The sequence below is a fragment of the Cucumis melo genome, chromosome 7, assembly GCF_025177605.1.
Source record: "Cucumis melo cultivar AY chromosome 7, USDA_Cmelo_AY_1.0, whole genome shotgun sequence".
NCBI lineage: Eukaryota > Viridiplantae > Streptophyta > Magnoliopsida > Cucurbitales > Cucurbitaceae > Cucumis > Cucumis melo.
The window spans coordinates 5039888-5056799 of record NC_066863.1 but is presented as its reverse complement, the minus strand read 5'-3'; the positions used below and the strand labels follow the sequence as shown (position 1 = coordinate 5056799).

The window sequence follows — 16912 nt, the reverse complement described above, 5'->3', positions numbered from 1 at the left end:
ATTCAGGAAGAACAATAATGTGAATGGATGTGTTGTTGGAAAGAGACTCATAAAGGGATTGAATATATTCATTAGTTATGGCATCATCGGGTAGCTTCATAGCAAGAATTGAAACAGCGTGACAAGGCTCTCAAGTAACAAGAATATTGGCTATCTCTACCGTGGATGCAAGTTGACCCGTCCCCGGTGTTGGTATGAAAACCAGCTCGAACTTCTTGGTCATCTTGAACAAGCTTACAGAGTCAATGGTAGTTTCTTAAAAGATGAGAAACAAAAGCAAGAAAAAGGAATCGGGAACATTATCAAACAAGTCATAAATGGAAACTTCTTCATGACTAATTGGCTATATTACAACTAAAATAAAGGCGAACTTCTTTATGGTAGGCTTTCCTTTGACTAGTAATCCTTCCGTTTCTTTTCTCTCCAACTTTCTCTCTTATGTTTTGTTTATGGGGCATAGATTTTGGACCGCTCCGTAGGAGGCTCAAAGCAAAAACAAAGGTGCAAAGAATTTGCATAGGAGTCTGAAATCCATATGAATCTTCAAGGTGCGAAACAAGTCGACTAAGAAGGAGAGACTCGACTGAAAGGTGAGGAGTTGAGAAGATTAGATTTTGAAAGGCGAAGACTGATTGATGACGACCCTAACCTCTTCTTTATGTGTCCTTAGATTCATCTTGAGATAGTATATAACTTTGTCGTTTGTTTCAAAAGTACATGTATTGTTTCAAAAGGTGAAATATTACTCGTGAACTTTCATAAACATCCAAATAATTGAAATTCAATAGAAAAAAAAATTGAACGTAGTTAGAAATTGACATAAAATAGAATTGCATAGTTAGAAACTGACATAAAATAGAATTTGAGGTTGATCACCACCACACTCGTTCAACCATCTTAGGCCTCAATTTCTGCAAATGAATTCGTTCCATTATTGCAACAGTCAAAGAGTCTCCTTTTCTTCTCCAGGATTTATTCAAGTGCTCGAAAAAAAATATCACGGTTATGTTCACTTCCCTGTCGAAGAGCATCGACAAGACCATGAACAATAAAGACAGCTCATGTTAATGTAATTCTGATAGTAATGCTCGAAAGTAAAAGCAAGAGTTAACACTAGAAGTTTAAAACACATAATAAAGAACCTCAAACTCTTCCTTAGCCACATCTGTCGTGGTGGTGCAGAACATATCGACAACAAATCCAACAGTGCAAGACGAGTCAATAAGTATTGTTGCAGCTTCTCTGACACGCTTTTTAGCATTCTTTGATGTGAAGCATGTTCTAGAAAGAGCTTCCTAAGTCGTCAATAGACTAAAAAGCTTAAGCTAGTGGTTGAGGGTAAATTTAGTGTAATATCTAACACTCCCCTCACTTGTGAGCTTGAAATGTGAAGAAAAATCCAACAAGTAAAAATCAATATCAATAGGGGAGGAAATTAACAATTGCAAAACTTAAACACAAGACCTTCCTAAACCATCTACTTTGATATTATCTTAAATCACCAATCAATATTAATAGGGGAGGAAATTAACAATTGCAAAACTTAAACACAAGACCTCCCTAAAAGCTTAAGCTGGTAGGTGAGGGTAAATTTAATGTATTATCTAACATCTTTTTTTAGTATTACAGAGAGGGGCAGTTCAGGGAGGTTGATAAAGTGTACAAAAATTTACCAGAACAAAACGCAGAAAGTGATTCAAGATGTTGTGCCATGTTGGTGATGGAGGGTAGCTGGAAGATGATCTTTGTTACAAAGGAATTTTGACCTGTAATCAATCATTACAGCGAGAAATCAGTCCAGTGGGTGAGTTTCCATCTCGAACAGAACACGGTGAAAAGCCAAGGGGCTTGGTCCTCAAATTTTCTTGCAATGGACTTCTAACATATGAATCATAATCAACTTGAGTCATTGCTCGAGTTTTCCTGACGCCAGCAAGGGAAAGCAGATCCGTGCTTGTTTCCTCGTTTCTATCAGGGTCCTAGTGGGTGGTAATGCCATCTGCAGGGAATCATGGTTAAACACATCATTCATTCATCCAAACCATACATCTCTAAATAGCTTTTCAATATGGTATAGCTTTAAACAGCATGATATCTAAAAATACGAAAACACTTACTGGAAAGTAGAAGCTGATAGGCATGATTAAGTTTGAGCTGCGGTTCGCTTTCACAGACTAATCCCAGGCTGGGGAGCTGCTTCAGGCTGAGGAGTTGCTTCAAAATGATCATCCTCTTACAATAAAGCCAATCAAGAATAGCAGCATATAATTTCAAATTAAACTTTAGGCTGCATATAATAAAACTAACAATCGAAATACAACGATGGAATTTCAAAGTCAAGTGATTGGCCTGCTCAAACCTTATCCAGCATACAAGTGTTTGTGAGGCTAAATCATCAAGAGCTAGACTGCTTCTTCTGCTCCTGAACTGGAAAATGTATCATTCATCAGGCTCCAGAAAACCACCAAGATAGGAAGTGGATTGTGGCCTATAACCAGCATGTTTCATCTCCATCAATAATTCCTCCAACATGCCGTATATCTGATCGGATTGTGGATGCCTCCTATCCTTGGATGCAAAATGGTTCATATAACCAGCAATCTCAATCCAACTGCTTCCAGTTTCCTTTTTCAAACCTCTTTCCCTCATCTGTTTTCTAACGATATCAACATTTTCCCAGTTTCTTTCCTCTGCATATATATTTGAAAGCAAAACGTGGTAACCGGTCTTCCCATTTCTTTTCTCCATTTCAAGCAACTTCTTGGCAACAAGCTTCCCTAATTCAAATTGTTTATGAATCCTACAAGCAGCAAGAAGAGACCCCCAAATTTCCATCACATTCCCTTGTTCCCCTAAACCTATGACAAACTCATAGGCTTTGTCTACTCTCCCGGCCCTACCCAGCATATCCGCAATACAACAGAAATGTTCAGTGGATGGTTGGATGTTATATACAGTTTTTATTGACTCGAAAATTTGAAGACCTTCATCGACCAAACCAGCATAACTACAGGCAGACAAGACTGCTACCAAGGTAACTGCATCAGGCTGAATACCAGTTTTTTGCATTGTGTGAAACATAGAGAGAGCACTCTCACCCATCCCATGTTGACCATAACCCAGTATCATGGTGGAATAAGTGACTATACTTCTCTCATTGGCCTTACTAAAAACATTTTCAGCATGGACGATTGACCCTGATTTGGAATACATGTCAATAAGAGCCGTTGCAACAAAAACATTTTGGTCTAAGTCATTACGGATAGAGAACCCATGGAGTTGCTTGCCCCAATCTATGTACCCTGATGGATTACAAGCAGGAAGAATTGAAGCGAGGGTCACAACATTAGGCATTACCTTTTGGTCAAGCATCTGTCTCAAGACGAGAAAGGCCTGATCAACAAGTCCATTTTGTGTATAGCCGGACATCATGGAATTCCAAGTGGCTTGATCTCTTTCATGACTAAAGCTTTTCTCAAACACATTTTGAGCAGCCTCAATCAAACCAGATTTAGCATACATGTCTATAAGATAGCTGTCCATTCCCTCAAATTGAATTCCATTCCTAAGTAGATAGCCATGAGTTTGCTTTCCGATATCAGGGTTTCTAAGATCCGAAGCTGCTGAAAGCAGAGCAGTAACAGTCACGGAATCAACCATCAAGTCTTGCTTCTGCATCTCATAAAACAGCATTAATGCTTCATCATTCAGTCCATTTTGTACAAAAGCAGAGATCATTGTATTCCATGAAACAACATCCTTTTCAGGCATATTATCGAAAATTTTAAATGATGTATCAATTGAATTGCACCTAGAATACATAGCAATGAGAGCATTCATTACACAAACTTGTGACACAGCTACATTCTTGATGACAAACGCATGCAACTGTTCCGCTAATTCAAACTTCTGCAAGTGTGAAGCTGCAGATATAGCTGAAAGAAGAGTCACTTCATCGATAGCAGCATCTTCAGATTCCACAGCTTGAAAAAAAAGTTGAATTCCTTCAAGAGAAAAATTATTCTGAACAAAAGCACTGATCATCGTATTCCAAACCTCCGTGTTTCTCTCCAAACAATTGTCAAAAACCTTCTTGGCAAATTCAAGACAGCCAAGCTCTGCATACATGAAAATTGCAGAGCTCACAACATACAAGTCGTTAACATATTCGCTACCTAACTTCACAAGCATTCCATGAACAACATTGGCGTTCTTAAAGTCCCCCATACTTGAAAAGGCAGGAAACACATTAACGAAACTGACTGGACTTGGCTTTATCCCAATTTTCATCATCTTCCTAAACTGTTTCACAGCTTCAGCGTACCTCTCCGTTCTCACATACCAAGCAATAAGAGTATTCCAAGCAACGACAGTTCTCTTACGCATTGTATCAAACACCTTACGTACCAAATCACACCCGGAATAACCAGAAACCATTGTACTATCTGGGGTAGTGCTCAAACACATAGAATACATATTCAAAAGGGAATTATACACAATTCTACTAGGATTCATTAGACAACGAAGAAAATGAGCATGTACGGCCTTTCCAACCACGAGATTGCGGGTATCGGCACAGGCCTTGAGAACAGAAGAGTAAGTATAGGAATCGCACTTAACTTGTGGAGAAGAAGATTTCATATTGCTGTAGAAGAAAAGGGCTTCATCGGGGAAGTTGTTACAGACTAATCCGATGATAATTGTGTTCCAAAGAACGGTGGAGGGGCGAGGAAGAGCGTCGAAGAGTTGGCGGGCAAGATGAAGACGACCTTCTTGGCATAGTCTACTGAGGCGGTAACGAATGGTTGGGATTTTGGGGTTGGTTGAATGGGTATGAAGAGGAAGATAAGAAGGTGGTTGAGAGAGAGGAAGAGGGGTGGCAGGGGAAGCCATTGATGAGCTTTATGAGCTTCTACTACAATGGCGTTTCACCTTCCACTCACAGTGGACAGTGGATGGATAGAGTACCTAACTCACTAATTTTTTGTTTATCCAACCGTTTTTATTTTATGTTTTTTTCTTCTTTTTATTTTTTCAGTTTTTTAATTCACGGCATGGCTGATCCAAAAATTAGAGAAATATTGTAGTACATCTCTTAAAAAAAAAAAAAAAACTGTCTATACCTATTTGCTAACATCAAATATTTGAATGGAATAACTAAAATGCACTCGTTCCCACATACAAAAGTAGTCTTCTCGCGTTCAATCTCTTTCAATGTCGCTCTCACCCATCTCGTTCAATCTCCCTCGATGTGGAGAAGAAGAAGATTTTATGAGAGATGAGAAAAATGTGCAGCAATTGAGAAAAAGATGTAAGGAAAATGTTGCAATTTCAGGTGAGAATGAATTTATCAAATAGGCATTTGACACTTTAAAAAGAATATGGATCATTTACTATTTTGGGCCTTTTAGACAATTAGATAATTATATCCTTACTTTTAGTCAAATTTAAATTAGACTCGTTTTCAATATTAAAAATATTTAGGTTAAAAATCACTTCTAAACTTGTGTGAAATTAGAATTTAGTCCATAAACTTTAGTTCATAACAATTTAGTTCATGAACTTTCAATTTTGTATCAATTTAGGGTTACAATTTTGTAACAGTTTTGTAGTTTATACTTTAAAATTTATAACTATTTAGTCTCTATATAAAGTTCATTTTCTTGCATAAATAAATTGATAGAGTACCTCAAGATTCTATATTTTTAGAAAATACAACATCTTTATCATAAAATACTAAAAATTGACATCAAATTTTAATAATTTTTTATTTATTAGAAACTAAATTGTAACAAATTTGAAAGATTAAAAATTAAACAAGACTAATTCATACAAAATAAAAGATATAGGAACTAAATCATTACAAACCAAAGTTAAGGAACGTTACTTTTATTAGTTAGAGATTAAAAATATTTTTTAGTCTAATATTTAGAAATGTAATAAAATGTAACAGACGATGATAGACATATTATTAACTTAATTCTTTTAATTGAATTATAAATTTATGATAATAGTATTTAAAAAATTTTAAATGTCAAATAATGTTGGATAACTAATTAGATTGTCTTCTTTCAAATATTCCAATAGTTTGTTGCGTTTTTTTCTCTTTTTATTGATTGTGTTATATTTGCAAACAGTCCGTTTGTTTCGGAACAAATATTCACAAAAAATATAGACCTATTCCGGTAGCAAAGAGAACTTTTCTTCTAAGTTCCTAATTTTGTATATTATTACGTTAAAGAATATTGGAATACATACTGGCATCATCATCACAACAAAGAATGGAATCAAATAACACAATCGATCACAAAACCCTTTTTTTTTTTACTTTTTCTTTTCCCCCTTGGCAGTAGTAGTAAGAGAGAACATCCAAAGCAATCAAACAGCTGAAAGACTTGCCCATTTTCCAAGTTCATACGGGTCTGCATAGTAATATAGCTTAACTCTATTGGACAATGACAACCCTGCTGCAAAGGCCCTAAATCCAGAATCATCTTGTTCCACTGGGTCATCGGAAAACGCTGCAACGTCTCCAAGAAGTTTGAATATAACTCTCCTTGTTTGTACGAGTCTAGGAAGATCAAAGTAAAATCCTACTCCAGCCTTTGCTTCCGGTAGCCGGTACTCAGCAACTGTTACTATACTGTTAGACTCCTGTAAAAATAATGCCAATCGTTTTCAATGAAATGAAACCTCCATGAGTCAATCACTTACTGAAATGACTTTTGAGTCACCATTATTGGAGTACTAAGTAACTTCCCAGGAAATAAATACAAGCAATGTGAATCTCTCAAATGAGAAGATTTTATTTAGTTTCTTATTTGAGATATTCTAGAAATGCCAAAGAAACACGACAACAGAATGAAATATTTGCTTGTGATGAGATAAAGACACAAACCATGCTTGGAAATGAGAAAATAAGATCCTTCGATGCAATATTGTTGTCCATGGAAAACAGTTAATTGATTGTATTCTAATTACCTGGACAATGGAAACTTGTAGATAAAGTACAGCAGGATAGATGTGTCTGTCTTCTAAGAATGTAACTGATGCATCCCAGATTTGTGCACCCGAAGAAGGTGAGTGGGTAACACGAGGTTTTATTGCACCAAAAGCCTCCAGACGGAACCCAGCAATCATTGGGGAAGCTGGAGATAAATACTGTTCCAAGACAAGATCGTTGTCCATAACCCTTTCAGCTTCAATTGGAACCTAAACAAAACAAAAGGACAGTTGAAGAAAATTAGTACTGCCGGAATTTTGACAGATACCACAAAGGTTAAGACGTTATAGACCACAAAGGATTTTCTACCTTGAATCTCCTTACTTGAGGAGCTCTCTCCAACCAGGTCCTGTTAGTCATTTGGTCGGAGCCTGAAGAAGATTCAAGGCCTGTCTCTTTTCTCACAGGGATTCCAACTATGATAATTCTTTTAGCATGAAGACAAGGAATAGCTTCACTTGATCCTCCAAATGAAGCACGTCGATTCACTTGTGGATTAACTGGTGCAAAAGGATTTTCATCAAGAGACAAGAGGTTAAAATCTCTCTCATAGTTAACAGAACTGGAACCAGGGCGTTGAAGGCGTAGGGTCACCCAAATGATTCGGCATCTAACAGGATTTTTAAAGGTAAACCGGACATGCCTCGGCACTGTATCCTCGCTGTATTTTTTTTCTGGCTCAGAAAAATCAAATGAAGAAGGAATCAAGGATTGGACATCCCACTTCCCAACATACGACCTTTCTTCCTTGTGAATAAAATTACTCCCCCAGATTTGTACCTGCAATAAGAGAAGAGGACAAGTCTCAAATCCGACAAGAATTCAATCCCCACCAAGATTCCAAAGGTCAGTAATAATGTATTCTAAATTCATGGATCAAATTTTACTCCCATAAAAATCAACAAAACATGAAATTTTGTAGAAGCAAAACAAATAACTTGTACTTCGGATTTTGCAGTTCTTAAACATATTATGAAATGATGAGTACTACCTCAAGGTGGTAACAGAAAATTGATATATAGACAACATAAAAACGCAAAATCACGTAAAAGCAGAGACTGATTCTAACATATAGACGTCTAGAAAAAACACACATAGACAAAAACAAAAAACTATCTCAATACGAAGGTTATATATGTCATGAGTCGGTTAAAATGATTCCTTGTCCTTGAGCACCATCCATTTCCAAAGTGATCCCATAGTGACATATTTAACTAGATCCTTGCGAGATGCACTTCTGGAATACCTTCGCTTTCAAGTAAATAGCTAAACAATTTCTAATAATAAAACCACTGACCACCAACACACTAACAGAGAAGCATATTAGGCACACAAATCTCAGTACTTACAATTGGAGTGTCTCCTGCCGAGTACCCGCAAGGGCTTACAAGCAAAATGACCCCACTAACATCAGAAATGGAATCAAGAACAATAACAAATTCAGCTGAGGTAACATTTGGAGGAGCTTTCCAATATGAACTATATGAACCAGAATCTAAGGGGGCAAGCAATGACAAGACTGGTGCTGAATCTGCTGCTGTTTCAACCTACAATTACACAGAACCTTGTCACTTATTTATTGTGAATTACAAAAACAACAAAATGGAAGATTTTTGCAAGCTAGATGATCAGACAGTTATCAAAAGATCAATCTTCCAGTTACATTTTTCAGAAAAGAGTAATTAAAATTTGTTTTAAAAAAAACAAACAGTAGTTTTATTTATAGTTATAGTTATTTAAAAAATAATGCTTGAAAAGTAATATATAAAACATAATCTCCCAATTATAATCGTAGACGAGAAAATCATATGCAACACAGGTGGTAGAAAAAAGCTTGTGTGTGTGGGCAAGATTCAAAATATTACCGAGTGCAAAATGCTGGCAAATGGAAATTCAGCAACAGATTCCTCTCCATTAAGCAATTTTCTTAGGACCTTATGTACTCTTTGGCCAGGATAACGCAGATTCTTTCCAGAAAGCCAATCCCCTACTGATGATCCAATCACATGATTCAGAGCTTCATATGCAGCATCATCAGCACGGAAATTTCTTCGTTCGCTAATTAATACCCTTACATAGTCCAAGATCAATGCATCAAGCAGAACGTTGGGACAGCATTTCTTACAGAGAATACCATCCAAACCATTTGAGACATCAATTCGGCACCCATGACCTGATCCTCCCTGGCTTGAATAACCACTGTTTGCAACTTCCCTCGAGCTAGAGCTTGTCAGAAGTTGAGCCCCTCTCCCAGCACAGCATACTTTACAAACCTTTCTTCGGCATTGTGAGCATACCAAGGCAGGTTGGGGAGCTGCAACTAAGGATGCTTTAGAGGGAACTTGAACCGGTGTTTTAATTTCAGCACGCACCTCACAAGTTCCACCAAAACAGGTCTCCCCAATTTCTGTGATGTTCCAGAAATCCACAAGATCGTCAACTTTATCAAGACCAATAGCAGCAGTAATTTTGTCTTCCAGATAAGTGTGCCCAACTAATGCAAGATTGTTTGCCAATCTGCATAGCCTTCCAACATATATCTCATCAAGCAATAGATTTGGATTTATGGTAGCAGGATCGGTTCCAGTGGATAATAATGCTCTATCCCTCTCAGCAGCTGAAAGATTAAGCCGGAGGCGCTCAATTTCAAGCTGCATCGCTTCTTGGAAGCTGAGCTTCTTTTCCTGCATTATTGCATAAATATTATCTGTCTAGATATATTACATTAGGATCAGAATAAAAATACTGGATGGTTAAATTATCTTCATTCGTATATTAAAAAAGGTCGTATTAAATCCATCTTTTACACACATAACACCCAACCCAAATAATGGCAGGCCCAGGCATTTAACATCTGGTGAATGGTGTACATAAGATAGCCTTGAAACTAAGTTGAATCACAAAACTTATACTAGAAACTTTAACCTTCAAAGCAAGCCACGGTCTCTTTCATTAAGTTATTACCAGCACCTATATCATAGTAACAATTACCTAGTTTATCCTGATGTTAAAGAACCACCATTTCAATAATCAACGTGCAGAGAAGCATTTAGTTCAACCTTTTGAAACATAAATGTTAAAATAAAATGTTAGATTATCTGATAGGATCTGCAGCTAAAGGAATGTTATTATTAGTGAAGTGCTGAATGGTGACAGGTTCTAACACAAGACGAATAAGAAACTTTCAATAAACCTCCTGCCTGCTGATTCCAAGCTGAAAACCTCGTCCGGATTTCCTTTCCTGTATCTGTTGCCTCTTGTAGCCAACCAAAAATTTTCTCCAAACAAATTGACTGCCTTAGTAAGCTCCCCTATATTTTCCTTTTCAGCACTCATAGAACACATATGCATTACCAGGGATCATTATCCTTCTCTATATTTTATTTCTCCGTATAGTTATTTCTTTTCATTTTTACCCAATTTGTTCAGATGAGCTAAGTATCAAATATGATCTAATGATTTGGTTACTGTCATTTACTTTTAGGTTAGCCAGATTTAAAGTTACGCTTTTCACTTAATTTGTAGGTTAGCCCATAACCTGTAAGTGGAACGAGGTTGCCAACTCTGAAGCAATGCCTAAATTGGAATCTATATAGTGCACCTTTCTCATTTAGAATGATATCAGGATGACCAAATAAAACGTAAGAATTGGAACATACCATGTGGGGTCCTGCAAGTGATACAAGACAGTTTATGTATAGTTGGGAACAACTATCAGTAACCTTTGGATCTTCTGCAGAAGAAACTTTGTGGTTGGATTCAGCAACATGAGATCCAACATGCTGATCCAAAAAACCAAGTAAGTCGTCCCCCTGATGTACAACAGGCCCACTAACTGGTTGAGAAATTGTATCTGAAAATGTGACTTCTCCAGTCAAAAGGTCAACTAATTGGTCTGCAGAAGCACTCGTTTTAACTGGCTTTGAAAGGTCTTCATTTATCGAAGGGACCAAAAATGGGTTGGTTCCTGTACCAGAAGAAAAATGGTTGATTTCCTTATGATTCTTTTTAGTGAGGTGAGCCAATCTTGCTCCAGGTCCTTCGTCATAAAACACCCCCCTCCAAGGAAGAGAAACCCCAAGGATCTCTATCTATAATACAAGTCAACAAAGTAAAATAAATTACAAAGTAGAACCAGGAGCAAATCTTAACGCAATAGGAATACATGATAAAGAAATAACAAAACAAAAAAAAAATGTGATGAAAGAGAGAGAGAGAGAGAGGTACTAAAGATTTAAATTAGCGACCTATAGCAATAATAATGATAATAAAGTTAACTTCCTTAAATATGTCAACGTAACATTAGGCCAATGACAAACTAAATTTCTTCGATCCTAAACAAAAATAAGATATAGAGAAATGAGACAGGGAAAAATATATATATACAAATAGAAACAAACAGACCAAATGATTTTCAAAAGAAAAAAGGCCAAATGAAATAATGAATTAAATTTTGATATATGCTTCTATCCATTCAGAGAGAGGGAGCAAAAAAACAGAGGGGTTAGAATATCCATTGCCAGAATCTAGATAACATGTTAAATATTAAAGGTCCCTAATAAACATGGCCTCTAAAAAATGACTGTATAACTTAACCAATTATAACTTCTCACCTCACCAAGCGTCATTGAACTTCTCCCTGAATCAGCAGGATAAAATGTAATGGCAACAACACGAGTAAGAAAGTCCAGTTCACCCTCTGGTTCTTCAAAATCATATAATAATGGAAGTGTTGATGCATCTTGGGAATGGAGGCGTGCACCGGCACCTGTGATAGCCATATCCTCAGGACTAACTGGCCCTGGTAAGGTTATTAGAAGGTTTGTCCCGTTTTCACATTGAGGAATGGAAGCACCCTGCCAGAAACCAACGAAGCTATTTATAAACAACCAAATTGAACATTCATATTAACCATGTGTTGGCATACTAACGGTCCAAGAATGCTACATGGATAGCACAACATGCAGCTTCATGTATTTTTTTTTTTTTCTTTAGTGTGAAATTGGGTAATTATATTTCTGGATATAAGTAGAGACGGGTGGAGATAACTTGTTACAAATTTAAATTAATTCATTTTTAAAATATATACATAAGCTAGAACTAGAAGAAATATGCAGAGGATATATTGCAACATTGTATAACAGTGTAATATTGAGTGGCTGACCATGTGAAAGGTCCTTTCAGTGTTTCATTTAACTGCATCAACGAGTAATATGCAGACAAAGAGGAAAACACCCAAATGACCCAGTGTGCAATAGAACAGCTGTTAAGAATATGTAACTGCGTGAAATCAATAGTAGCTTTTTTTTTTTAACGAAGTAAATGTTACGTGAATAAGCAGCCTGGCAAAACAATTTCTTTATGCAGTTACAGTCTGCAGTAACAAAAGAGCTGTACCTTCTACATCTCATGACATTGAACAAAAGAAATTTAGGACAGAATATATACCTCAAGTATTAATTTTAGCCCATCTAAATTTCGGCCAGTTCTTACATCGACGGTTGCAGGATAAGTTGAGTCATCTGCACCATGAGCTACAGTAAGAAGAAGCTGACAGACATGGCAAGGCTCAGTTAGGTAAATGAACAGTTCAACAACATCTGCACCCTGCGGGAAAACCTGTAGGACAAAGTACATAATTATCTCGTGAAAAGGCAGCAAGCAAGACCAATCAATTCATCAAGTTTCTCAAGCAGCAAATTTTATAGTAAGTTTGACTGTATGTTATCATGTTTCCATTAGAACATATTATTCCTGTGAGAAGAGAATTATCAGTACCCAGATCTCGCCTTTCTTCTTAAAACTCAGAAGACCCGTTCCACCATTAGAACTTGGAAACATGTTGGTAACAGGTTTAAGTAAAAAGCCGGATGCTCGTGAGAGTACCTACACCAATCCATAATGTCAATCAACACAGAAACAGAAAAGTGGAGAAGTAGCACGTGATAACCATATGTGCAATAGGAGGGCAATAACCAAACAAAAAAAGTTCACATTGTAAATTACGAATAGCTACAACAAAACTCCTCTTTATAGATATAATCCCAAGGAGCTACAAGGAGGCTTCCTGTGCAGCCTAAATAATGAAACTTCTTTTAGAAGCTAACAACTTTGAGATAAACATGAGGTGAAAAAGGCCTCTCAATAAAAGGGTTATAAATCACATTACTTCCATTGGCCTCAAATTTAGCAGCTTTCTATGTTCATCAGATAAAACCAGTACCACTGTTTGATGCTACAAAAGCTCGCATCTAAGACTTCTATGATATTTTATCCATGATAGAGCTCCAACGAAAACTTGAACTCATGTACCCCGCTTGAATCCAAAGGGCTTTTACCGACTTTGACATCATGCAAGTAAGACATAATATATAGACTATATTGTCTTGTTATCAATTGCCTTAAGGATAACTATCCTTATGTAAAATAACCATGTGGCAAGAGTTTTATTCAATGTACACAGTTACACTATAATATCAAGATATCAAATTCTACAAAATATTGATTATTTCATGTCACCTTTTCACATAAAACATGGAGTCCATCATAACAAACGCCCAAGCAAATAAGATAATCACTTTATAAATAGAATTTCTTTTTTTTTTTTTTTTTGGATGTACTAACTACCACATTAAGATGAAAGGCACAATAAAATCATACGACTTCCACACCCTACACCCCCAAAATAAGAAAAATAGGTAAATAAATAACAAATATGAGTCATAATTCTCCAATTACTGGACATTGAAGACCATATGGTCCAGAAATTTCTCAGAAACATACATTAAGAGGCTGAATAGGTATTGATGGAAGATGTTTGAAAAGCCTCATTCCAAGAAACATCTCCAGCTGCTTTTGTCGAGAGCTGTCAACAACAGCATTTTTATATCTTCTCTGCAAAGTAATTTTCATATTTTGTGCTGCTGAAAATTGTTTAAACTTTCCTGCTTCTTCATTGAATATGTTAAGGATTTGGCTATGCATAGCTTTGGAACCAGTATAAAGGGTGGCGTGAATATCCCCAGCAAGCAAAAACAAATCTGCTAACTGAGAAACTGGAAATAAAATTGTTGATCTCTTGAATTCTTCAAATGTCATATCAAATCTTTTCCAAGGTTTATCAGGACAAGGATGGGTCCATGTTGTGGTCCTAGTATTATGATCAATATAATATGTTTTCCCTGTCACAGCATCACTCCTTTTTTCCCAGCCTGGTGGTAGTGGAGCTGTATACCCACTGGCTGTATCCATCGAACGATAACCCATTGCCCAGTCATTATCTAAAGATATCCCTAGCCGCCTGCATTGCTCCATGAAAACTTGGAGAGCACCAAAATAACTAGCAGCATTGGTTCGATCCAAGGAATCAGCACAGTTAAACCGTATGACTCCATTTTGATGTGACCTTATGCAGAAATCACCTTCAAAGTCATCATTATGTATGATTTCACCTCTATAATCCTTAGTCTGTAAGCGGGAAGGTAAATAATCCCCCTCAGAAATACCTATTGATATGGTAGGCCCTTTTAGAAGCTTCCACAGCCCTTCAATTGTTTGCTGTTCGCCCTTTAACCTTGTGCTTGCATGCCAGTCATAATTTATTAAATGAATTCTAGTACTTGGAAGTTGACCCGATGATTTAACAAAATTCACAGATTCCTCAAAGTGCTGGACTAAAATAGATTCTGATTTTCCTTCTCCATACCTAAGCAAATTTATGCATACTATAGGAACCAAAGCTTTTTTGTTTTGATTTCCTCCACCAACATTGATATCCCTAGCATCATATCTCTTATTCAACCTCTGATAGTACTGAGCACTTCCTTTGTAAGGATCACAATCAGAAACATATATTTCTGCTTCTGCAGCAGTGATCTTCAGCTCTGCACCCCACCAAATTGGGATCGTGCCTCTTCGCCAAATGTACGTGTTAAAAGGAGTGCTCTGACCAGGCTTTTTAGGTATCCATACTAGTTGCTCACATTCAACCTCGTTTCCTGTCAGATTTGGAGTATTTGTAACTTGGCCTTTGTATATATTTCTTACCAAACAGAGGGAATGAATCCACAAACAATAGGAACAGATGAAATGCACAAAATTACAACGGTGGGAAGTTAATTCATTTCTAGTAATTAACAAACGCCACAATACCTGTGCTGAAGCAGGAATTCAATCCTCTGGCCAAATATCGAGTGCCAGGATGCAGCCTGCTTCGACGAGCAATAAGCGCGACAATCCCTTCCGTCTGACCTGAACTCCCAAAACTTCTACACTCTGCAAACCCCTACACAATATTACCCACTAAGACAACAGTCCAAAAACTACCCCAATTTACGACAAACAAAAAAAAACTGTAAAGGATTATGGAGACTATGCTGACGAATTAAGCGAGAAGCAAAACCTGTAGAAGCGTAACGCAATGATGTGGCAACCCAATGTTTTTGAATGTCATCGAGAACCAACTGTTCCAAACGAACTCTTCATCGGGCTTATCCTGAGGCATCCGGCTAGGAAAGGGTCTCGTGATGTCCCTCGATTCACAAAAGTAGTGTTTCCCATCAATATCAAGGTCGACCAATTCTTGCACGTTCTTAAGCTCCCCCTTCCCCTGAACCTGCGGATTCTGCAGCGATATCTTGATGCACTGACTCTCCAGCACCGTGAAAATGCATCCTCCACCGGGGAAATTCGGCACACTGGCGGAAAGCTTGGTGGCGACAAAGAGTAAACCAGTACCACCCAAAGCAACGTATCCTAAAATGGCTCTGGCTTGGACGGATGACTTGCAAAGCCATCGCGATCCGTTGGTAATGGAATCAATTGCCTGTGACTCGGATTTGAAGAGGTCAAAGCCGGGCTTCCCATGGTAGCGAAGAGCACCGGTGGTGGGATCGATGTAGATCAGCTGGGTGTCGTTCCTGGAAGACAAACTTGCAACAACATAGACTTCGCCGGATTCGAGTGTTAGAACGACTATGGATGTGTCTCTGGAAGTTCGGCCACCGGCTGTGGGTGAAAAAGCCATCGGCGGCGATAAATCTTGCCGGACCGATACGAAGAATTTTGATGAGAGTCAATTGAATTGGCCGGATCGTTCACATATAACAATAAGATATCGGTCCGAAAGAGAAATTCAAAGAGATTAAATTTTTCATTTCTTTCGATCTTTTTTTCTTTTCCCTTTTCTTCTTCCACTCTTATGGACTTTTTTTGTAATTACAATTTTAGGAAAATTTATTTTAAATATAAAAAAGATGAATTATTTACAAGTTATAGGAAATGAAATCTATTAATAATATAAATTGATTGCAGCATATAGAAATACAATTCCTAAAATAATTTGACTTTTTTTATTTATAAAATTTTGCTCTAAAATTTAAACTTCTAATATTTCATAACCTAAAATTAATAAAATCTCCTAGAGCAAAAAAGGACACAGATGATACAAAGTATATATATACATAAAGGAATTAGGTTAGGTTTGTAGGATGTATATAATTGTTGTAAAGATATCTACCCGTTAAATAGAAAATGTAATATTTTGGATTCTTAAAATTATAATTTTAATATTCTTAACTCGTAAATCTAATTTAAATCATAGAGCCAAAATGAGTTTAGTTCAACTAGTATATTTATTGAAGGACGAGGAAGAATTGAATTTTGGTCTTTGATTTAGTGGAATCTCTGACTTAGTGGAATTCATGAATCCTCCGTCAAATATTAGTGGAATTCATGGAAAGCCTATCCAAGATCATCCGCATATTCATTAGGCGAAGGACTCTGAAATCGGACAGGTCTCGCTATGGAATAACCTTGCCTCCGGTCCCTGGGAAAGAGAATAGCCATTTTGCACTTTTGGGTATCCTTTTCTTTATATAAAGCAGCAAGATATAGGGTTGAGTCAAAAAA

The 16912-nt window shown here is 37.0% G+C and overlaps 2 protein-coding genes across 5 annotated transcripts; both read right to left on the bottom strand.

Moving 5' to 3' along the window:
• Nucleotides 1–1543: 1543 nt before the first annotated feature.
• On the bottom strand, nucleotides 1544–5272 carry LOC103502476 (pentatricopeptide repeat-containing protein At3g22150, chloroplastic). Of its 3 annotated transcripts, none has more exons than XM_051087993.1 (3): nucleotides 2360–5266; nucleotides 2118–2232; nucleotides 1544–1999 (listed from the first exon to the last, which is right to left on the bottom strand). In XM_051087993.1, the coding sequence occupies exon 1, from the start codon at nucleotides 4891–4893 to the stop codon at nucleotides 2440–2442; it is 2454 nt and encodes an 817-aa protein (XP_050943950.1). In that variant the 5' UTR covers nucleotides 4894–5266; the 3' UTR covers nucleotides 1544–1999; nucleotides 2118–2232; nucleotides 2360–2439. The 3 variants fall into 3 exon arrangements, with proteins under 3 accessions (XP_050943950.1, XP_008464639.2, XP_008464638.2); XM_008466417.3 differs by having other exon boundaries at nucleotides 2118–2203; nucleotides 2360–5265; XM_008466416.3 differs by having other exon boundaries at nucleotides 2118–5272.
• A 927-nt stretch (nucleotides 5273–6199) lies between these two features.
• LOC103502472 (probable phosphoinositide phosphatase SAC9) lies at nucleotides 6200–16198 on the bottom strand. 2 transcript variants are annotated; one of them, XM_051087992.1, is made up of 13 exons: nucleotides 15405–16198; nucleotides 15155–15287; nucleotides 13787–15000; nucleotides 12782–12889; nucleotides 12610–12622; nucleotides 12452–12525; nucleotides 11617–11859; nucleotides 10663–11094; nucleotides 8869–9687; nucleotides 8353–8550; nucleotides 7313–7783; nucleotides 6982–7212; nucleotides 6200–6654 (listed from the first exon to the last, which is right to left on the bottom strand). In XM_051087992.1, the coding sequence occupies exons 1-13, from the start codon at nucleotides 16026–16028 to the stop codon at nucleotides 6379–6381; spliced, it is 4836 nt and encodes a 1611-aa protein (XP_050943949.1). In that variant the 5' UTR covers nucleotides 16029–16198; the 3' UTR covers nucleotides 6200–6378. The 2 variants fall into 2 exon arrangements, with proteins under 2 accessions (XP_050943949.1, XP_008464635.2); XM_008466413.3 differs by having other exon boundaries at nucleotides 12452–12622.
• Between the last annotated feature and the right edge of the window lie 714 nt (nucleotides 16199–16912).